The sequence below is a fragment of the Danio aesculapii genome, chromosome 1, assembly GCF_903798145.1.
Source record: "Danio aesculapii chromosome 1, fDanAes4.1, whole genome shotgun sequence".
Taxonomy (NCBI): domain Eukaryota; kingdom Metazoa; phylum Chordata; class Actinopteri; order Cypriniformes; family Danionidae; genus Danio; species Danio aesculapii.
Genome location: NC_079435.1, coordinates 55841817 through 55859311, shown reverse-complemented (window position 1 = coordinate 55859311; position 17495 = coordinate 55841817). Strand labels below are relative to the sequence as shown.

At 31.4% G+C, this 17495-nt stretch overlaps 1 protein-coding gene across 3 annotated transcripts in view; it reads right to left on the bottom strand.

Moving 5' to 3' along the window:
* The window catches only part of nrp2a (neuropilin 2a), a 158734-nt gene that overhangs the window by 72278 nt on the left and 68961 nt on the right, over positions 1-17495 (bottom strand). For all 3 annotated transcript variants that reach the window (XM_056463109.1, XM_056463118.1, XM_056463126.1), the window contains exons 4-7: positions 16155-16385; positions 13327-13482; positions 11868-12037; positions 7608-7763 (exon numbers count right to left, since the gene is read on the bottom strand). In XM_056463109.1, the coding sequence (XP_056319084.1) occupies positions 7608-7763; positions 11868-12037; positions 13327-13482; positions 16155-16385 (713 nt within the window). The remainder of the gene's footprint in view (positions 1-7607; positions 7764-11867; positions 12038-13326; positions 13483-16154; positions 16386-17495) is intronic.

Here is a 17495-nt window from a genome sequence, read left to right as displayed (position 1 = left end):
TTGGCGTTACTGTGTGGAGTTTGCATGTTCTCCCTGCGTTCGTGTGGGTTTCCCTTCGGGTACTGACTAGAGTGTATGAGTGTGAATAAGTGTATATGGATTTTCCCAGAGATGGGTTGCAGCTGGAAGGGCATCCGTTGCGTAAAACATATGCTGGATAAGTTGGCGGTTCATTCCACTGTGGCGGCCCCAGATTAATTAAGCCGAAAAGAAAATGAATGAATATCTCTTTCTTCCTTAAACATTTCTTTGAGCTCCCAATAAGCACACAACTGGATCGAGGAGTATTTCTATAAGAATTTTTAGATATTTTGACTAGAAACAAGACAAAAACTCTAAATAAGATACACAGCGCAAAGTAACATCATAAAGTAGCACATTTTCAGTATTCAGTATATCAGTGTTGTGTGAGGGGATTCATGAAGAACAATTACATGACTGCAGAGACATTCAAATTTGCCAATCATGTTTAAAAAAAGATTTCAAGGTGTTACTAATGAAAACTGTATATATTATAAGACTGTGAAACATTGGGATTAAATGGGTTAATCCAATTCACAGACAGTCAGTGAATTCTGAAATGAAATGAACTACCTATTGAGCTATAAGTCTTTAAACCTCTAAGCTTTTCAGTGTGGTAAACAAGATCCAAATCTGCCTGCCAACAGTAGAGTTGGTGGCGGGACGATCCGCCCATCCAGCTGAAGTAGAGCACTAGCTAGGCTAACTAAATAATTAAAGCTGCCATGTTGTGTGTCTACAAGTGATAGATCATGAAATTATAAAGAGGCTTTGGGCTGTCCCTTCAGTGCTGGAGGTGAAGGGTCCGTCTTTACCCCTGGGTCGCTCGGAACAGACGTCCCATGCAGACTGCAGAGGACAAAAGGTCTGGAGGTGTTTAAGTATTGATGGACGTCGTGAAAGAGCACGACGAGCCAAAGAAAGTCGAGGAAACAAACAAAATGGGTCCTTTGCTGTGAAATAGTCAACTACTGATGGATGATGGCCCATTTTAGGAGGTATCTGATGCGGACAAAATGTTTTTTGAGTAATGATCAGCATGTTAGATTTTTTATTGAAAGAAAAACGAAAAATAACACCTTTAATAAATACTTTAATATTTAATGTATATTAATTCATAGATTAATAATTCATTCAGATTTGCCTTTTTTCCTGAATGTCTTTAAATTATTTACCTTGAGCACCTTGGAGTGCTGATGGTTTTTACACATAAAAAAGCATATATATATATATATATATATATATATATATATATATATATATATATATATATATATAGGCATCACAGTTGCTCAGTGGTTAACACAGTCACCTCACAGCAAGAAAGTTGCTGGTTCGAGTCCCGGCTGGGCCAGTTGGCATTTCTGTGTGGAGTTTAAATGTTCTCCCCGTGTTGTTGTATGTTTCCTCCAGGTGCTCCGGTTTCCCTCACAGTCCAAAGACATGTGCTATAGGTGAATTGAATAGACTAAATTGGGTATAGTGTATGAATGTGTGTGAATGTGAGAGTGTAGGGGTGTTTCCCAGTACTGGGTTGGGGCTGGAAGGGCATCCGCTGTGTAAAACATATGCTGGAATAGTTGGCGGTTCATTCCGCTGCAGTGACCCCTGATAAATAAGGGACTAAGCTGATGGAAAACGAATGAATGAACGAAGTATATATATAGGAATAGTTAAAACAGTTAAAATAGTTTGTCAAAATAATTATTTATTTTAATGTATTTTTATTATATTTATAATAATTTCAGTGTTGTTTAATGACAGTTTTTAATAGTAGCTTTTTTCATAATAAAATAAAATAAAATAAAATAAAATAAAATAAAATAAAATAAAATAAAATAAAATAAAATAAAATAAAATAAAATAAAATAAAATAAAATAAAATATTGGTAAATTTACAATCAAACAAATAAATAAAATAATAAAAAAATAAAGACAATGAATAGAAGCAAACAATTAACCAAGAAAAAAAAAAAAAATATATATATATATATATATATATATATATTTATTTTTATATAGACATATACAAAACAAATTAAAACAATACAAATAAAAACAATTACATATGAATTTTAGGAGCATTTCTGTGGTATTTTTATGGTATTTTGTGTATATTTTTATGGTATATTAAAAAAAAGAGAACAGATAAGACCAGAATCAAGTGTTATATTTACTAGATCAACCAGCTGAACCAGTACCACACCAGTACTAACCAGTCTAACCTCTAAAACAACAATTCCTGCCAATTTGAGCCTTTCTTGTAATCAAATCTTTGTTTTTGTTTTTTCTCTTTGTCCACCTGTTTTCCCTCTCTCTTCTCCAGATGAAGATGTTGACAGTAAAAGCTGGTTCCGCTTGTCGGATCACCAGCCTTAAGCATCATCCTGAAGAGCAGGAAAACAGACAGTGTGTGTGTGTGTGTGCGCGTGTGTGTGTGTGTGTGTGTGTGTGTGTGTGTGAATGAACACTGAAGTGCTCTCACTAGTGAACAACCCCTGCTCCCCCTCCAGTGAGCTTTCTCTCAGTGGGGGAAAGAAATGACAAGACATTTCTACTCGTCTTTCTCATTTTTCCATCCTCCTGCATCTTTGTGTTTCTCCTACCATCCTTTTTAACTCTCCCAGTCGTCAGCTTTCTGTCATGGGCGGCACACGTACAGGCTAAATGGCTTTATATGCTATATTCATCATGTTTCAAGTGAGTGTGTGACAGATTTATTACTTGCTCTCCATGAGGGATTTATAAGAATTTCAATAATAAATGGGATATGTTACCATTTTTTTTCAAGCATGCGGGAGCCTTTTTGCTATTTAGCAAATGTGTTTATGCAATAATACTGAGTGGAATATCAAATTTTTATGATGTTTTTGCAAGAGTTTTCTGGATACTGTATGTACAATTAGGGAAAAAAGTGAATGTTTGTGAGATTTTCATGCTCAGAATTGAGATCCATTGGAGCAAACAATAACTAGTCATTTATAAATGAACAAAATTAAGTCATATGATGTGCAAGAAGTCATTTCAAGTACTGTATATGTTACAATAACGAAGAACAGGCAGACACGTTTACATGTTGACTTGCATTTAATCTTGATTTTTAGATTTTATCCTTTGAAAGATATTTAAAAAAATTAAATCAGTAAATCGTTTGAACTATCTAAGCAAATCGGTTAAAGATAATGCATTATCTATGCTATACAGTCCTCATAATTAATTAGAATATTGTTATATATATATAGTATATATATAGACTAATAATTACCCATTATCATGATCACTAGCCTGTGCTGGTGCTAGATCACTGGAGAACTCCACATCTGCCACTCTAATGAACTACAACTCCCATCATGCACCTCACACACACCAGTTCCTGATTCCCCATGATTACACACACCAACCAGAAGCTCATGATGGACTGATTACCAGCACTATAAACACAGCACACACACACACTTCTGGGCTTAGTCTTGTTTTTCCGTAAGCATTACAAAGCATTATTCCTGGTATTGTGCTTCTGTGTTTTGAGTGTTGTCTGGTTTATCGTTGATGTTGTTTTGCCACCTGTACTGACCATTCGCCTGTTTTTGACTATGATCTGGGATTTTCTGTATGCTTCTGTTTGCCCACATTTTGACCGTCGGCTGCCTGAGTAATCTGTTTAATAAACTGCACGTGGATCCTCATGTCCATTGTTCTCTGTTACACTCATATTAGTTGTACAAAAGGTTTTTGTATTCCTATAAAAATATAAATACCTATAAACATACAAGTCAGTACATCTATATTATAATAAAAAAAGATTAAATTTAAGCATATTGGAATTATATTTGTATAATATATTGATGCATAAAATATATTGATGCATACATTTACATTATATTTTGATGGATAAAATACATTTTGTATTTTAAACAATTGCTTTAAAAAATATGATTAATGATCAATTTATAGTAAAAAATATATTTAAAAGTTGTCTAAATCAATAAATATATATATATATATATATATATATATATATATATATATATATATATATATATATATATATAATATATATATTATATATATATATATATATATATATATTATATATATATATATATATATATATATATATATATATATATATATATATATATATATATATATATATATATATATATATATATATATATATATATATATATATATATATATATACATTTATTCATTTTCCTTCGGCTTAGTCACCACAACTTTTCCACCATGTGTTTTACACAGCGGATGCCCATCTAGCTGCAACTCAGTACAGGGAAACATCCATAAACACTCATTCACACACATACACTATGGCCAATTTAGTGTAATCAAATCACCTACAGTGCATGTGTTTGGACTGTGGGGGAAACCGGAGGAAACCCACGCCAACATGAGGAGAACATGAAAACTCCACACAGAAATGCCAACTGGTCCACCCTGAGCCCCTATATATATATATATATATATATATATATATATATATATATATATATATATATATATATATATATATATATGTATATATATATATATATATATATATATATATATATATATATATATATATATATATATATATATATATATATATATATATGTGTGTGTGTGTGTATATTATAAGTAGTATTATTAGTATTTTATGTATATTTTCCATGCATGTTCTGAATGATTAATTAGTTTGATTAATTAATTTATTAACTTGTAAAGGTAACACTTTAGTTTAAGTACCAATTCCCATTATTAACTACAGCCTTATTATCTACTTATTAATAAAATATTGTCTGTTTATTAGTATTTATAAAAGTATATTTAAAAAGTTACAATACCTAAACCCAAATACAACCTTACTAACTATTAATAAGTGGCAAATTAGTAGTTTACTATGCAAAAAATTGTGATTAATGGTTTGTAAATGGTGAGAATTGTACCTTCAATAAATATTAACAATGTTTTGCAAACGGCTCACTAAACTGTTTAACGCTTTGCATCCCAAACCCTATAATAAAAGTGCCCTGACAGCAGGATTTGGTCCGGATCTGTAATCCCAGTCCAGTCTGCACATCAATACTACTTTCATGTGCCACGTCTTCCCAAACAGCAGACTAATCTTTTAATCAAAAGCAGATGCACTAAAAAGACGAGCGAAAGGTTAATCCTAGCACTTTTATTACATGCTGTCCCTCGGTGTAACGTAGAGTTAAAATGCATAAGCATCTTTGCGTGGTTCTGATTAAACTGTGGCCGACACGGTTATAGTGGGATTAGTTGTCATGAAATGAGAAAGGCGAAGTTTCAAGCAGCGGACAGCAAAACAAGCAGAGATTAGCATGTCATTGGGCAGGAGCGACGGCTAAATGAAGCGACGGTGGCTGATTGATGCTTTAATTACTAGTTAACCAAACATAAGCGTTTCTGTCTGATTGGCTCAGTTGTGTCCTCATCAAAATTTGACTTTGCCACAATGATTTTCACAAGCCTAAATGCTCCCTTTCCTGCTTAAATGGCATTTGATGGAGGTTTTCCAAAGCTCTGTGACTGAATTGTGGAAAAACCTGCATTCACAATTAGGGGGCGTGTCCAGGATTTTCTCATTTAAAATGGCAAAGAAGAATTTGGGAAAATGAGTCTGGTTGTTTATATATATATAACATACCACTTTATATATATATATATATACCGGCCACTTTATTAGTTACATCTGTCCAACTGATATATATATATACCGGCCACTTTATTAGTTACATCTGTCCAACTGATATATATATATATATATACCGGCCACTTTATTAGTTACATCTGTCCAACTGATATATATATATACCGGCCACTTTATTAGTTACATCTGTCCAACTGATATATATATATATATACCGGCCACTTTATTAGTTACATCTGTCCAACTGATATATATATATATACCGGCCACTTTATTAGTTACATCTGTCCAACTGATATATATATATATATATACCGGCCACTTTATTAGTTACATCTGTCCAACTGATATATATATATATCGGCCACTTTATTAGTTACATCTGTCCAACTGATCCATGTTTCAATCAAAAACTGTTTTTCAGACCATTCTTGTAGCTATCCGCCCCTGTTGAGGAATGATTTGAAGCACAGTGTTTTGGGTCCTCAGAGGGTCACATTCATGAGATCCTCTGAATTGTGGCAGTGCATGAGCAGGTCTGAGCGTGTCCTGCTCTGGTCCAGGTGTGACGGGTCACGCAGGTGTGTGTACGGCATTAGGAGCGGACAGAGACAGATAAGGCTGTAAAAGAGCCTCATTGTTCGTCACCATCAGATAACCATCTCTCAACCTGTTCCCATGTCACTTTCTCTGTTCCTATCAGCAACGTTCACCTTTTACTAGAAATGGTGCTTCCTCCAGATGCTCAACCACCTTTTATTTCAGTCAGATTTGAAGAGGAACTGAATATCTCATAAGTGTAATTCATATTTGCAATTGGGTATTTTCATGAAAACAAAGGCCATCCCTTATTTATCCCCATCCCTTCCTAAAATGATCATTTAAAAGATTCCAAATAATATAATTATTTATTTGTGGGAACAAAACAAACCCAAACAATACTATAATATACAGTGTGATGATTTTCAGTACACAAACTAAAAATATATACAATTATGAATTAATTTAATTTAATTTAATTTATGTAATTTTACATAACGTTTTATGAAGTGTCTGTGACCTGGCTTTTATTTTTTAATAAATAAATAAATAAATAAATAAATAAATAAATAATAAAAAATAATAATAATAATAATAACAATAATGTAATAATAATAATAATAATAATAATAATAATAATAATAATAATAATGATAATAATAATAATAATAATAATAATAATAATAATTATTATTATTATTATTATTATTATTATTTTAACATATGACAATAACAATAATAATAATTTAAAAAGTTTTCATTATGTAATAATTCAATTATTATTATTATTAATGTTTTGTATTAAATAAAGACTTCTATTTTTAATTGCCATTCATTTAGTAATAGCAAAAGATCACAAGTATGCCTACTATTAAATTTGATTAAATTAGCAGTATTTCATGTTACAAAAAATATATATGAATAGTTACTAGTTTATTTTTGAAAATATTAATGTAATTAACTATAACTAACGAACGTAAATCCATTATTAATTCATGGCAAAGAAATAAAATAAAAGACAAGAAAACATCACAAGTAAAATAGTGAACATAGAATTAACATTTTAATATTTTATTATTTAATTGTAATAATAATATGTTTATAATTTTATTGTACTAATAAATAATTTAAATAAAAAATAACTTTATTTTAATCATTTAATTTCACTTTAATAATACACGGTATAAATGTTAGCCTATTTTTGCAAAACAAATAACCGTTGCATATTCTCTAATAAGATTAAGCTCTCCACAGATCCCACACCTTAGGCATTGTTTCTACAAGTCAACTATTATTTTATTGTTGTTGTTGTTGTTGTTGTTGTGGTCTTTTTAACCATCTGTAATCAAAAACATTGCGTGGGTCTTACCTTGTGGTTTTTGCCGTGCCGATAAAACATCCAGTCCTCTCCATTAGTGCTGACTTCCAGCTTGAAGGTTGTGACGTAGTAGGACTTCTGGGTCTCTTTGGAAATGGCTCCTTGAGTAGCGATGCCGGTCAGAACCTTGAGGAACTGAAGATCCACCTGGGAAAGTGGGAAGATGATTGATGAAAGTGGGAAACGGGGAGCGATAAAGCCCAACTGATCGCACCGAATTTAGTTCCCTTTCGACAGCTGATCAATGAGGATTTCTGTTATGAGTAATGAGGAGTTCCTCTGCAGTTTATAAATCTATTTTGAAAAATGTATACAGAGAACACGTTTATTTTCCCAGTAAAGCCATATCTGTGGTGGGAGAAATACAGCGGCTGATTGTAAAAAAATAAACCCCTCAACTTTATTCATATAGTTTAATTTGTTTTCATTTTTTAAAATAATTAATTAAATGTATATAATAGTAATAATAATAATGATTATGATGATGATGATTATTTTAATTATTATTATATTACTAATAATAATTATTATTGTTGTTGTTATTTTTATTATTGTTATTATTTGTTTTATTTTAATTAATTTATTAATTTGTTTTATTTTATTTCATTTTATTAATGAATGAATAAATGAATTAATTAACTGTTATAATAATAATAATAATAATAATAATAATAATAATAATAATAATAATAATAATAATATAATTATTATTATTATTATTATTATTATTATTATTATTATTATTATTATTCATTAATTAATTCATTTATTCATTCATTACCTTATTGGCTTGGTCCCTTTCTTAATCTGGGGTCGCCACAGCGGAATGAACTGTCATTATTATTACTTTATTAATTGGTTTTATTTTATTTAATTTTTTTAATTAACTAATTATTTTAATTTCTATAATAATAACAATAATAACAATAACATACAATATTATTGTGTTGTTGTTTTATTATTGTTTAATATTATTATTAATTTATTTGATATTTTATTAATGAATTAATTTATATAACAATAATAATAATAATACTAATAATAATACTAAGAATAACAATAATTTATTCCTTTATTTAGTTTATTTATTTAGTTTTATTTATTTATTATTTATTTGTTATTATTTATTTATTTATTTATTTATTTATTTATTTATTTATTTATTTATTTATTTATTTATTTATTTATTTATTTATTTATTTATTTATTTATTTATGTACACAAATAATTCTTATTTTGGTTGTGAAGTTTTAGATGGTTGCCAGAAAGCTTGTCATAAAGATATAACATTTTAACAATGTAATATTTATAAATAAATAAAATAATAAAATTGTGGTGTTATAGAGAAATCTGAAATTCTAGATTCTAGAATGTAGACATTTACTCGAGTTCACTTTACTATATATCTCACTATTTTGCCTTTTTTTCCAATAGCTGAGATTTTATCATTTCGCAGGTTTACAGTTTTGTATTACTGATTTGTATTCACAATTGTTTGTTTTTTTTGTCATTGTTGTTTCAACAGAACAAAAAATAATTTTTATTTCATTTTAAAATGGTTTTTATCGCATAATTCAGACATAATTCCCCTCACAATTACATGTTAATGTCACAATTTAAATTGTAAGTTATAATTAAATGCTTTTTAATTATCCATATTATCCATATTATCCGTTTAATCCATATTTTATATTTCACAATTTAGACTTTTTCTGAAATCAAAAAGTCTGAATTGTCAGATATAAATTAAGAACGGCGAGGAAAAAAGTCTGAATTATGAGACTTTTAAAAACTACCCAGTAATCTTTTTTATTTGAATTTAATTAAATAATTTTTTTAAAATTATGTGCCTAAAATTGTACCTTCTACATATATACATCACTTCATTCTTGACTCAACTGCACACATATCTGATACCTTCACATGGAGTAATTTACATAAGAATTCATCCAAATGTAGCCACAACTGGTGCATTATGAATTATGAGATTTTTAATTACCCGGTAATCAATTTTAATTTGGCGGCGCGGTGACTGAGTGGTTAGCACTGTCACCTCACAGCAAGATTGTCTCTGGTTTGAACACCGGCTGGGTCAGTTGGCATTTCTTCGTGGAGTTAGCATGTTCTCCCCGTGTTGGCGTGGGTTTCGTCCGGGTGCTCCGGTTTCCCCCACAGTCCATAGACATGCTCTATAGGTGAATTGAATAAGCTAAATTGGCCGTAGTGTATGTGTGTGAATGAGTGTGTATGGGTGTTTCCCAGTACTGGTTTGCAGCTGGAAGGGCATCTGCTGAGTAAAACATATGCTGGAATAGTTGGTGGTTCAAAAACAACCTTTTTTATATACACATACACATCACCTCATTCTCAACTGCACATCTGATACGTTCACATACAGTAATTTACATAACAACTCATCCAAATTCATCCAAATGTAGCCTCGCTAGTGTAATTAAACCTCTCTGACCTCCACACACACACACACACACACACACATGCACACAGGAGTGTCTTTGCTCATCTGTCAGATCTATGAAGGAATGGCGGTGTGTTTGGATGCAGGTGTAAAGAGGGTCGTGATGAACTCTGAAATCAATAGTGCTGGAGAAGGTTTGCTAACTACGGCTTTCTCTGGACCGTCCTCATCCATCATGGAGCAGTTAGCATCACAGCGGCTTTCCACGCTTCATCGCTCTCTGCGCCAACACAACACACACTGACGGCCATGATGGAGAGCTCTATAGAGGCGCAGAACGTGTGTGAATATACCACACGTGTGGAGAGACACTGACAATTCCAGTTTGAAGGGAGCGAATCAAGGGCATTGAATATTTGATGTGATGCAAATGAAAATAAGGCTCGGGGATAGAACTGCATGTGTTTTAATAGCTTAAAGTCAACATAAATCACTTCCTGATTGCTCTTGTGATTGATGATAAAGTTTAGAATCAACAATATTGTTTGAAAAGAAATGTTAACTTATAATCAGCCAAAATATTTTTTTGTCAATTACTATATAAAACTGCTTTAAAGTGAAATCCATTTAAAAATAAAGACATGTATCTAGCGTTAGAAGATCAGATCTAATATGAAAAAAAATATATATACATAAAACTATACAGAACATGGCATTGATAAAACCATTTAAATTTTGTAAAGTCAGTTTTATATTAATAATAATAATAATAATAATAATAATAATAATAACAGTTTATTATTATTATTATTATTATTATTATTATAATTATTAGCATTATTACTGTTATTATTATTATTATTATTACTGTTTGTATTATTATTATTATTTTATGATTATTTATTCATGTATTATTATTTGTATATCATTATTATTATTATTATTACTGTTAGTAGTAGTATTATTATTATTATTATTATATTATTATTATTATTACTACTATTACTGTTAGTATTACTATTATTATTATTATTATTATTTTATGATTATTTATTTATTTATTATTATTTGTATATCATTATTATTATTATTTTATTTATTATTATTAATATTTTTTATTATTATTATTATTATTATTATTATTATTATTATTGTTGTTGTTGTTATTATTATTATTATTATTATTATTATTACTGTTAGTAATATTTTTTTATTTTATTATTTTTTATTATTAGTTTATATTATTGTTTTAATTATTGTTATTATTATTATTATTATTATTATTATTATTATTATTATTATTATTATTATTATTATTAGCAGTAGTAGTAGTAGTAGTAGTAGTATAACTGTTATTATTTTTCTTATAATTTTTCTTATTATTTGTTTATTTATTTTTTATTAATTGCTTATATTATTATTTAATTATTATTATTATTATTATTTAATTTTAATTTTATTATTTGTTGATATTATTATTTAAATTATTATAACTATTATTATTATTAGTAGTAGTAGTAGTATTACTGTTAGCATTATTATTATTATTATTATTATTTTAGTATTATTTATTTATTTATTCATTTATTTATTTATTTTTGTTTATATTATTATTTTAAATATTATTGTCATCATTATTATTATTATTATTACTAATTTAAGTATTATTATTATTAATATTATTATTATTTATTATTTGTTCATATTTTTCATAAAAATAATGCAAATGAAATGAATAATGAATTGTTCAATGCTAGAAATGTTTAAATTATTCAAATAATCAATTTGTTCATCCATTAATATGGATTATTACAATTGAATAGCGCCTGTCTCACCTGTATGTACTCCTTGTTGCTGTCCTCACTGGGCGTCCAGGCGTTGTCCTCGTTGTTCAGACGGGCCTGACGAGGCTGCCAGCGTCCGTCATAAAACGAGGTGGAGGCCGAAATCTGATCATCAGAGATCTTCCCAGACTCCAGTCCAAACGCATTGCTGCAGTGAAAAGCTGAAAAAGAGAAAAAGCAGTGTGAATGAATGATTACATGCACATTTTAATTTTATTCTTGGTATTTTCCATTTACCTGTACCTTTTCATTGAATTACAATGCATTCATTTTAAGTTCTAATGTGTAAGACAACATGAAACCATAATAGAATATAAATCGACTATTTCCAATTATATATTCCAATTGAAAAACAACTAGCTACAATGGCTGCCTGAGGGTTGTAGCTTTAGACTGATGTATAGTTTGTCAATATTACTCAGTTGTTAAAAAACAGCGCCCCAGTGCATCCACGTCCTGATGCTAGGCAAGAGGTTCGCTTTTGTGTGTGTCTGATTAAAAGCAAATGAGCTGTGTCTGCTACTTTCCCTAGTGACTTTAAATATGCGTGCCTCTGTTGCCTAGCAACTTCCCGCTAATAAAAACAAAACTTTCTGTTTGCAAAAACATAACTTTACTTAAGATGTCTTTACTTAAGAAAAAAAGTTTCTCCCCTGCTTATGAAAGTGTAAATAAAACACAGAGAGAGTCATCTAACATAGGAACATTTGAGAGTCATCTAATAGAATAACTATATATTTATTGTATGTATTACCAAAAATATTGCATTTATAGGTTGATGACTTTAATTAAATATGACATCAGACATTCAAAGTCTATATTTAATATCGCAATAGAAGCTTTGAATGTAAATGACAATATGACGCCTTATATGAGAACGATCAGAATGACCACTATGGTAATTCTAGTAGTTATATAATTCTGGTAGTTCCAGTGTTGAAGGTCCATCTAAGTGTTTTGAAGTATGCTGTTTTTATTTGATATTTGACATAATCTCAACCAAAATACGAAGAGAGGGTAAGACATAGTGTAGCTCCTCCCCTTTCTCAAAAACAGTCCATAGCGTTTAGTATTTATCACAGCTCTGCCAGTGAGAGTGCACGGTTGAGCTCAACTGCATCAAATGAAAAGCAATCGAGAAGCGTCTTGCAAGGGGTGGGGCATGTCAGATACTAAAGAGTATTCGATTGGTTATGATTTGATGAGAAACAAACCAGGAGGAAGTGACAAACTACAAGCCTTACATGTTTATATCAGTTTTATATATTCTAAATGCAAATTTTGTCACTGTTTTGGTGCACACTAGCTTATAAATATCAACACAAATAACAAAGCTGATACTAAGCTCTAAAAAACGTTATTTTAATTTCATGGGACCTTTAAAGGTGTAAAAAAAATGCTGACACAATAAAAAAATTATACATAAAACAAATAAATAAATGACACTTACTGTCACTAACTTCCTTGTGGGTCATGTTATATCTGGCTGAGAATCCGTCTTTGGCCACAGCCATGTCAGTGTGGAAGGACAGCGACAGAAGGCCCGTGGAGGACTGGATCTTTGGAGGGATCTTCGTGCCACAGTATCGTCCGATCAAAGGTCCCACTGAACACAAGGAAATGTTGGAGATGAGAAATAAGCTGATCTGAGATCAGCTAGAGAGGTGTGAAGTGGATCTGCCGAGGCATTGCGTGCTTCAAATTCCCTCTGCTCCATGGATTACGAGCTTTCCTCACAGTATTCCTCTGATTTCTTTCCTACTTATCCCTGATTTACTGTCCCTCTACACTGCTCCCATGATCCCGAGATGTCAGCACGACAAGAGCCGAGTCTGATCCCAGACTGAGAGCGTGTGAGATGGGAAATTTAGGTTAATGTGCAAGTAGTTCATAATACCATAAACCTACTTGTCTAAATATCTGTGGAATTTTATATGACATGCTGTACTGTAAGAAGGAAAAAGGATAGACTTAAGGAGGAAAAAAACATCATATCCTCACATGGTGATGATTTAAAAGTGAAAGTGAAATGAAAGTGAAAGTTTAAAGTGTCTTTATTAAAGGTGTATTTATTGTAATCAAATATACAGAAAAACAACTGTTAAATTAGTGGTAACACTTTATTTTGATGGTCCATTTGAGTATTATTAGACTATCTGCTTTATATCTGTTGATACAGACATTTAACTGACTATAACAAACTTTGCAAGTACATGTCAACTTACACTAACCCTAACCCTAACCCTAGCCCCAACCTAACAGTCTACTTATAATCTAATGAGAATTAGTTTGCATGTAGATGCAATGTAACTTAAATTCAACAAACAGACCATCAAAATAAAGTGTGACCCAAATTAGCTTTAAGGAATCATTGTAATATGCTGATTTTTACTTTTTTCTATTTTTATCTTTTAAGTTCTCTATTATTATCAGTTTTAAAAACAGTTATGTTGCTTAAAGTCTGTGGGAAATCCAAAATGTATCAAAGAAACTGAATCGGTGGACTTTGGCATAATAAAAGCTCTGCTGCTTTTGTGCCACATCACGCTCGTTTCTCATTAGCAATTGCTTCAACATTTATCTTTTTATGCTTTTGTGCAATTTAAATATTTTTGTTCATCCATGAACGATTTCTGAAGCAGTCCCATAGGATGTATTGAAACCCATAGCTTCCCATTACACATTCAGGGCCCTATCATACACCCGGCGCGATGAGGCGCAAGACGTGTTTGCCATGATGTGTTGCTATTTTCAGACCAATGCAACCTTAATTTCCCTGTTTTCTGCCACGCTGTTTAAATAGCAAATCCATTTGCGCCACTTTGTGGACTGATGGGTGTATCGGTCTAGAAAGGAGGTGTGTTAAGGTGCATTGTTGGTGCGTTGCTATTTTGAGGAATATTAGGAATTATTTTGAGGAATTATTGTTCAATAGACCAGCTGAAGGCAAAGTCCAGCACAGAGTGCGTTAGTTGTGCGCCTCATGTACACATTGCTTAAAACATGCAGGATGTCAGCAATACTCAAATATCTTTGCAAATGAAAAAGAATTAAAGGATTAAAATGTTAATATATTAATATATTATTTTATATTGTTAATATAAAAACCACTACCTCCATACCTTCTTCATCTCGGGGCAGTTTGCTTTTGTATAATGTTATTATCGTTAGTATTATTATTTATTACATACATATTTATATTGTTTTATTAAAAACAAGCTTAAATTTGTCCACCAGTCAGGTTTTAGACCATATGGGGCATAAGAATAGGACATGTGTTTGGATATAAATCAGTTTTTGATCACACTTTGTTATTATTGTTCATTTATTAGTTTGCTGGAAATTAGAACTGAATTTAGAAATAGTTTTGAAACACATCTTTGCGCTTAAACTAAATTAATATGCAGGCTGATTGATGTCTGTGTGTTCAACACGGTTCCTTATCCACATAAGAGAGAAAGAGAAAGTGAAAGTAAAGGCCAATTGGAGGAGGCTCATTCTTTATCCTCGCGCTGCAGATGCTCTGTTTAACTGATTACTCGCTAGTGAAGTGTTCAGTTTTTACACTTACAAAGTCTGCCATGTAAATAGCCAATGCGCCATGGTGCAACACAACTGACTCTTAAAAGGAATGTGAGATGAAACTCTGATTGGTTTATTCTCGCAACACACCCAGAACTCATTAAGAGAATAAGCACAACCCTGTTAGACCATGCGCCAGGGGCCGCAAAATGCATTTTTCTGTCCTTAAAAAAGCAAAAGTGGATTCAGATACGCCCTTAATGCTTTTGTAATTTGACAAACAGACAGATACAGTTGAAGTCAGAATTATTAGCCCCCCTGTATAATATCTAATAACTGATTTCTTTTTACTTTGCCATCATGACAGTACATAATACTTTTTAAGATATTTTTTAAGATACTAGTATTCAGCTTAAAGTGCAATTTAAAGGCTTAACTAGGTTAATTAGGTAAGTTGGGATAATTAGGCAAGTCATTGTATAACAAATGTTTATTCTGTAGACTATCGAAAAAAAAAATAGCTTAAAGGGGCTAATAATATTGACCTCATAATGGTTTAAAAAATATTAAAACTGCTTTTATTTAAGCCGAAATAAAACCAATAAGACTTTCTCCAGAAGAAAAAAAATATTCTAGAAAATACTGTGAAAATGTTCTTGCTCTGTTAAATATTTGAAAAAAGGTCTTGTAATTTTGACTTCAACTGTATATAGAAGATACAGATATAAACTGTATGAATGAAGAAGGGACAGTAACCTTGCGGCAGACCGTCCCAGACGTCGAGCCAGTCGTATTTGCACTCTCCTTCCCCCATCAGCAGAGGGTCATTCTCCAGGTCGAAGGTCTGGAAGGTGAGAGTGACCTCAGTCTGAGGAGGAGCGATGATGATGAAGGAGCACTCCAAATTATGAGGATACTTGTCAGGGAAACCCGGAGACTCAATCACTCCGGTTGGGGAACTGAAATTACGGAAACAGTGCTCAGCTCCTGCAGAACAAACAGACACAAAGGAGAAACGCGGATTAAGATAACGATGACAGAACGTTATTCATTAGAGGTGCTTACATTATTCCAGTGTGAGGAAAAACATGTTTATAGAATATACACACATGCATGGTTCAGTGATTGCGGAGGACGTTCCATAGAGCTTTCTTTTAATTTTAAAGTGACTAAAAAATATTCTATATCCTCAATATATATTAGTATGTGAATTTTAAATGCTATATTAAGATTAAGCATGGTTTCAATAAAATTTGCATAGACTTTGTATTGACCTCTGTGTTTTTATACTACTAAAATGTATTTTTATATATATTTTATTACAGTCAACAGTTCTGTCTGGTTCTCAAATCTAATTGGCTGACAGCCTTGAGATATTAAAGTAATATTAGCACTCGTACAGCCTCTTTACCCTTGTGTATTACTCCGCCCACACGAGTGGCAAGCAGAGGATTACAGTTCGACAAATATTGCAGCTGTTGGACAACCATAATGTACTTTGAGGCTTTTTTTAGTCGAGGAATGTAGCTGTTTAGACTGCAACTATGCAGTTTATAGGATAGTGCCTATTTTAAATACTCATAATTTCGAAGATTAGCCTGCCATAACTGAGCAAGAGCAAAGACGGTCAACGTTCTGCCACAAGATGGAGACAAAGACTGCATAATACATCTTAACGTACGTAGCTAAACAAATCATTACAGAACAGGTAAGTCGATCTCTTTTTTTGTATTTTGTAGCACTGTATTTATACCATAGCAATCTGGTAGTGTTTGCTTTGCTCTGGCTTTTTCGGGGTAATTATGATGATCTTCCAATTTTAACAGGGGAATACTGCACTCTCAGAAATAAAGGTACAGGAGCTGTCACTGCGGCAGTACCTTTTCAAAAGGTACATATTTGTACCTGAAGGGTCCACAATGGTACCTCAAGGGTACTTTTTAGGTAATATGCACCTTTGAGGTACCACTGTGGACTCTTTGGGTACAAATATGTCTCTTTTGAAAAGGTACTGCCCCAGTGACAGCTCCTGTACCTTTATTTCTGAGAGTGTGGGAAATCTTTGTAGGACTGATGGCATTTTTATGCCGTTCAGCC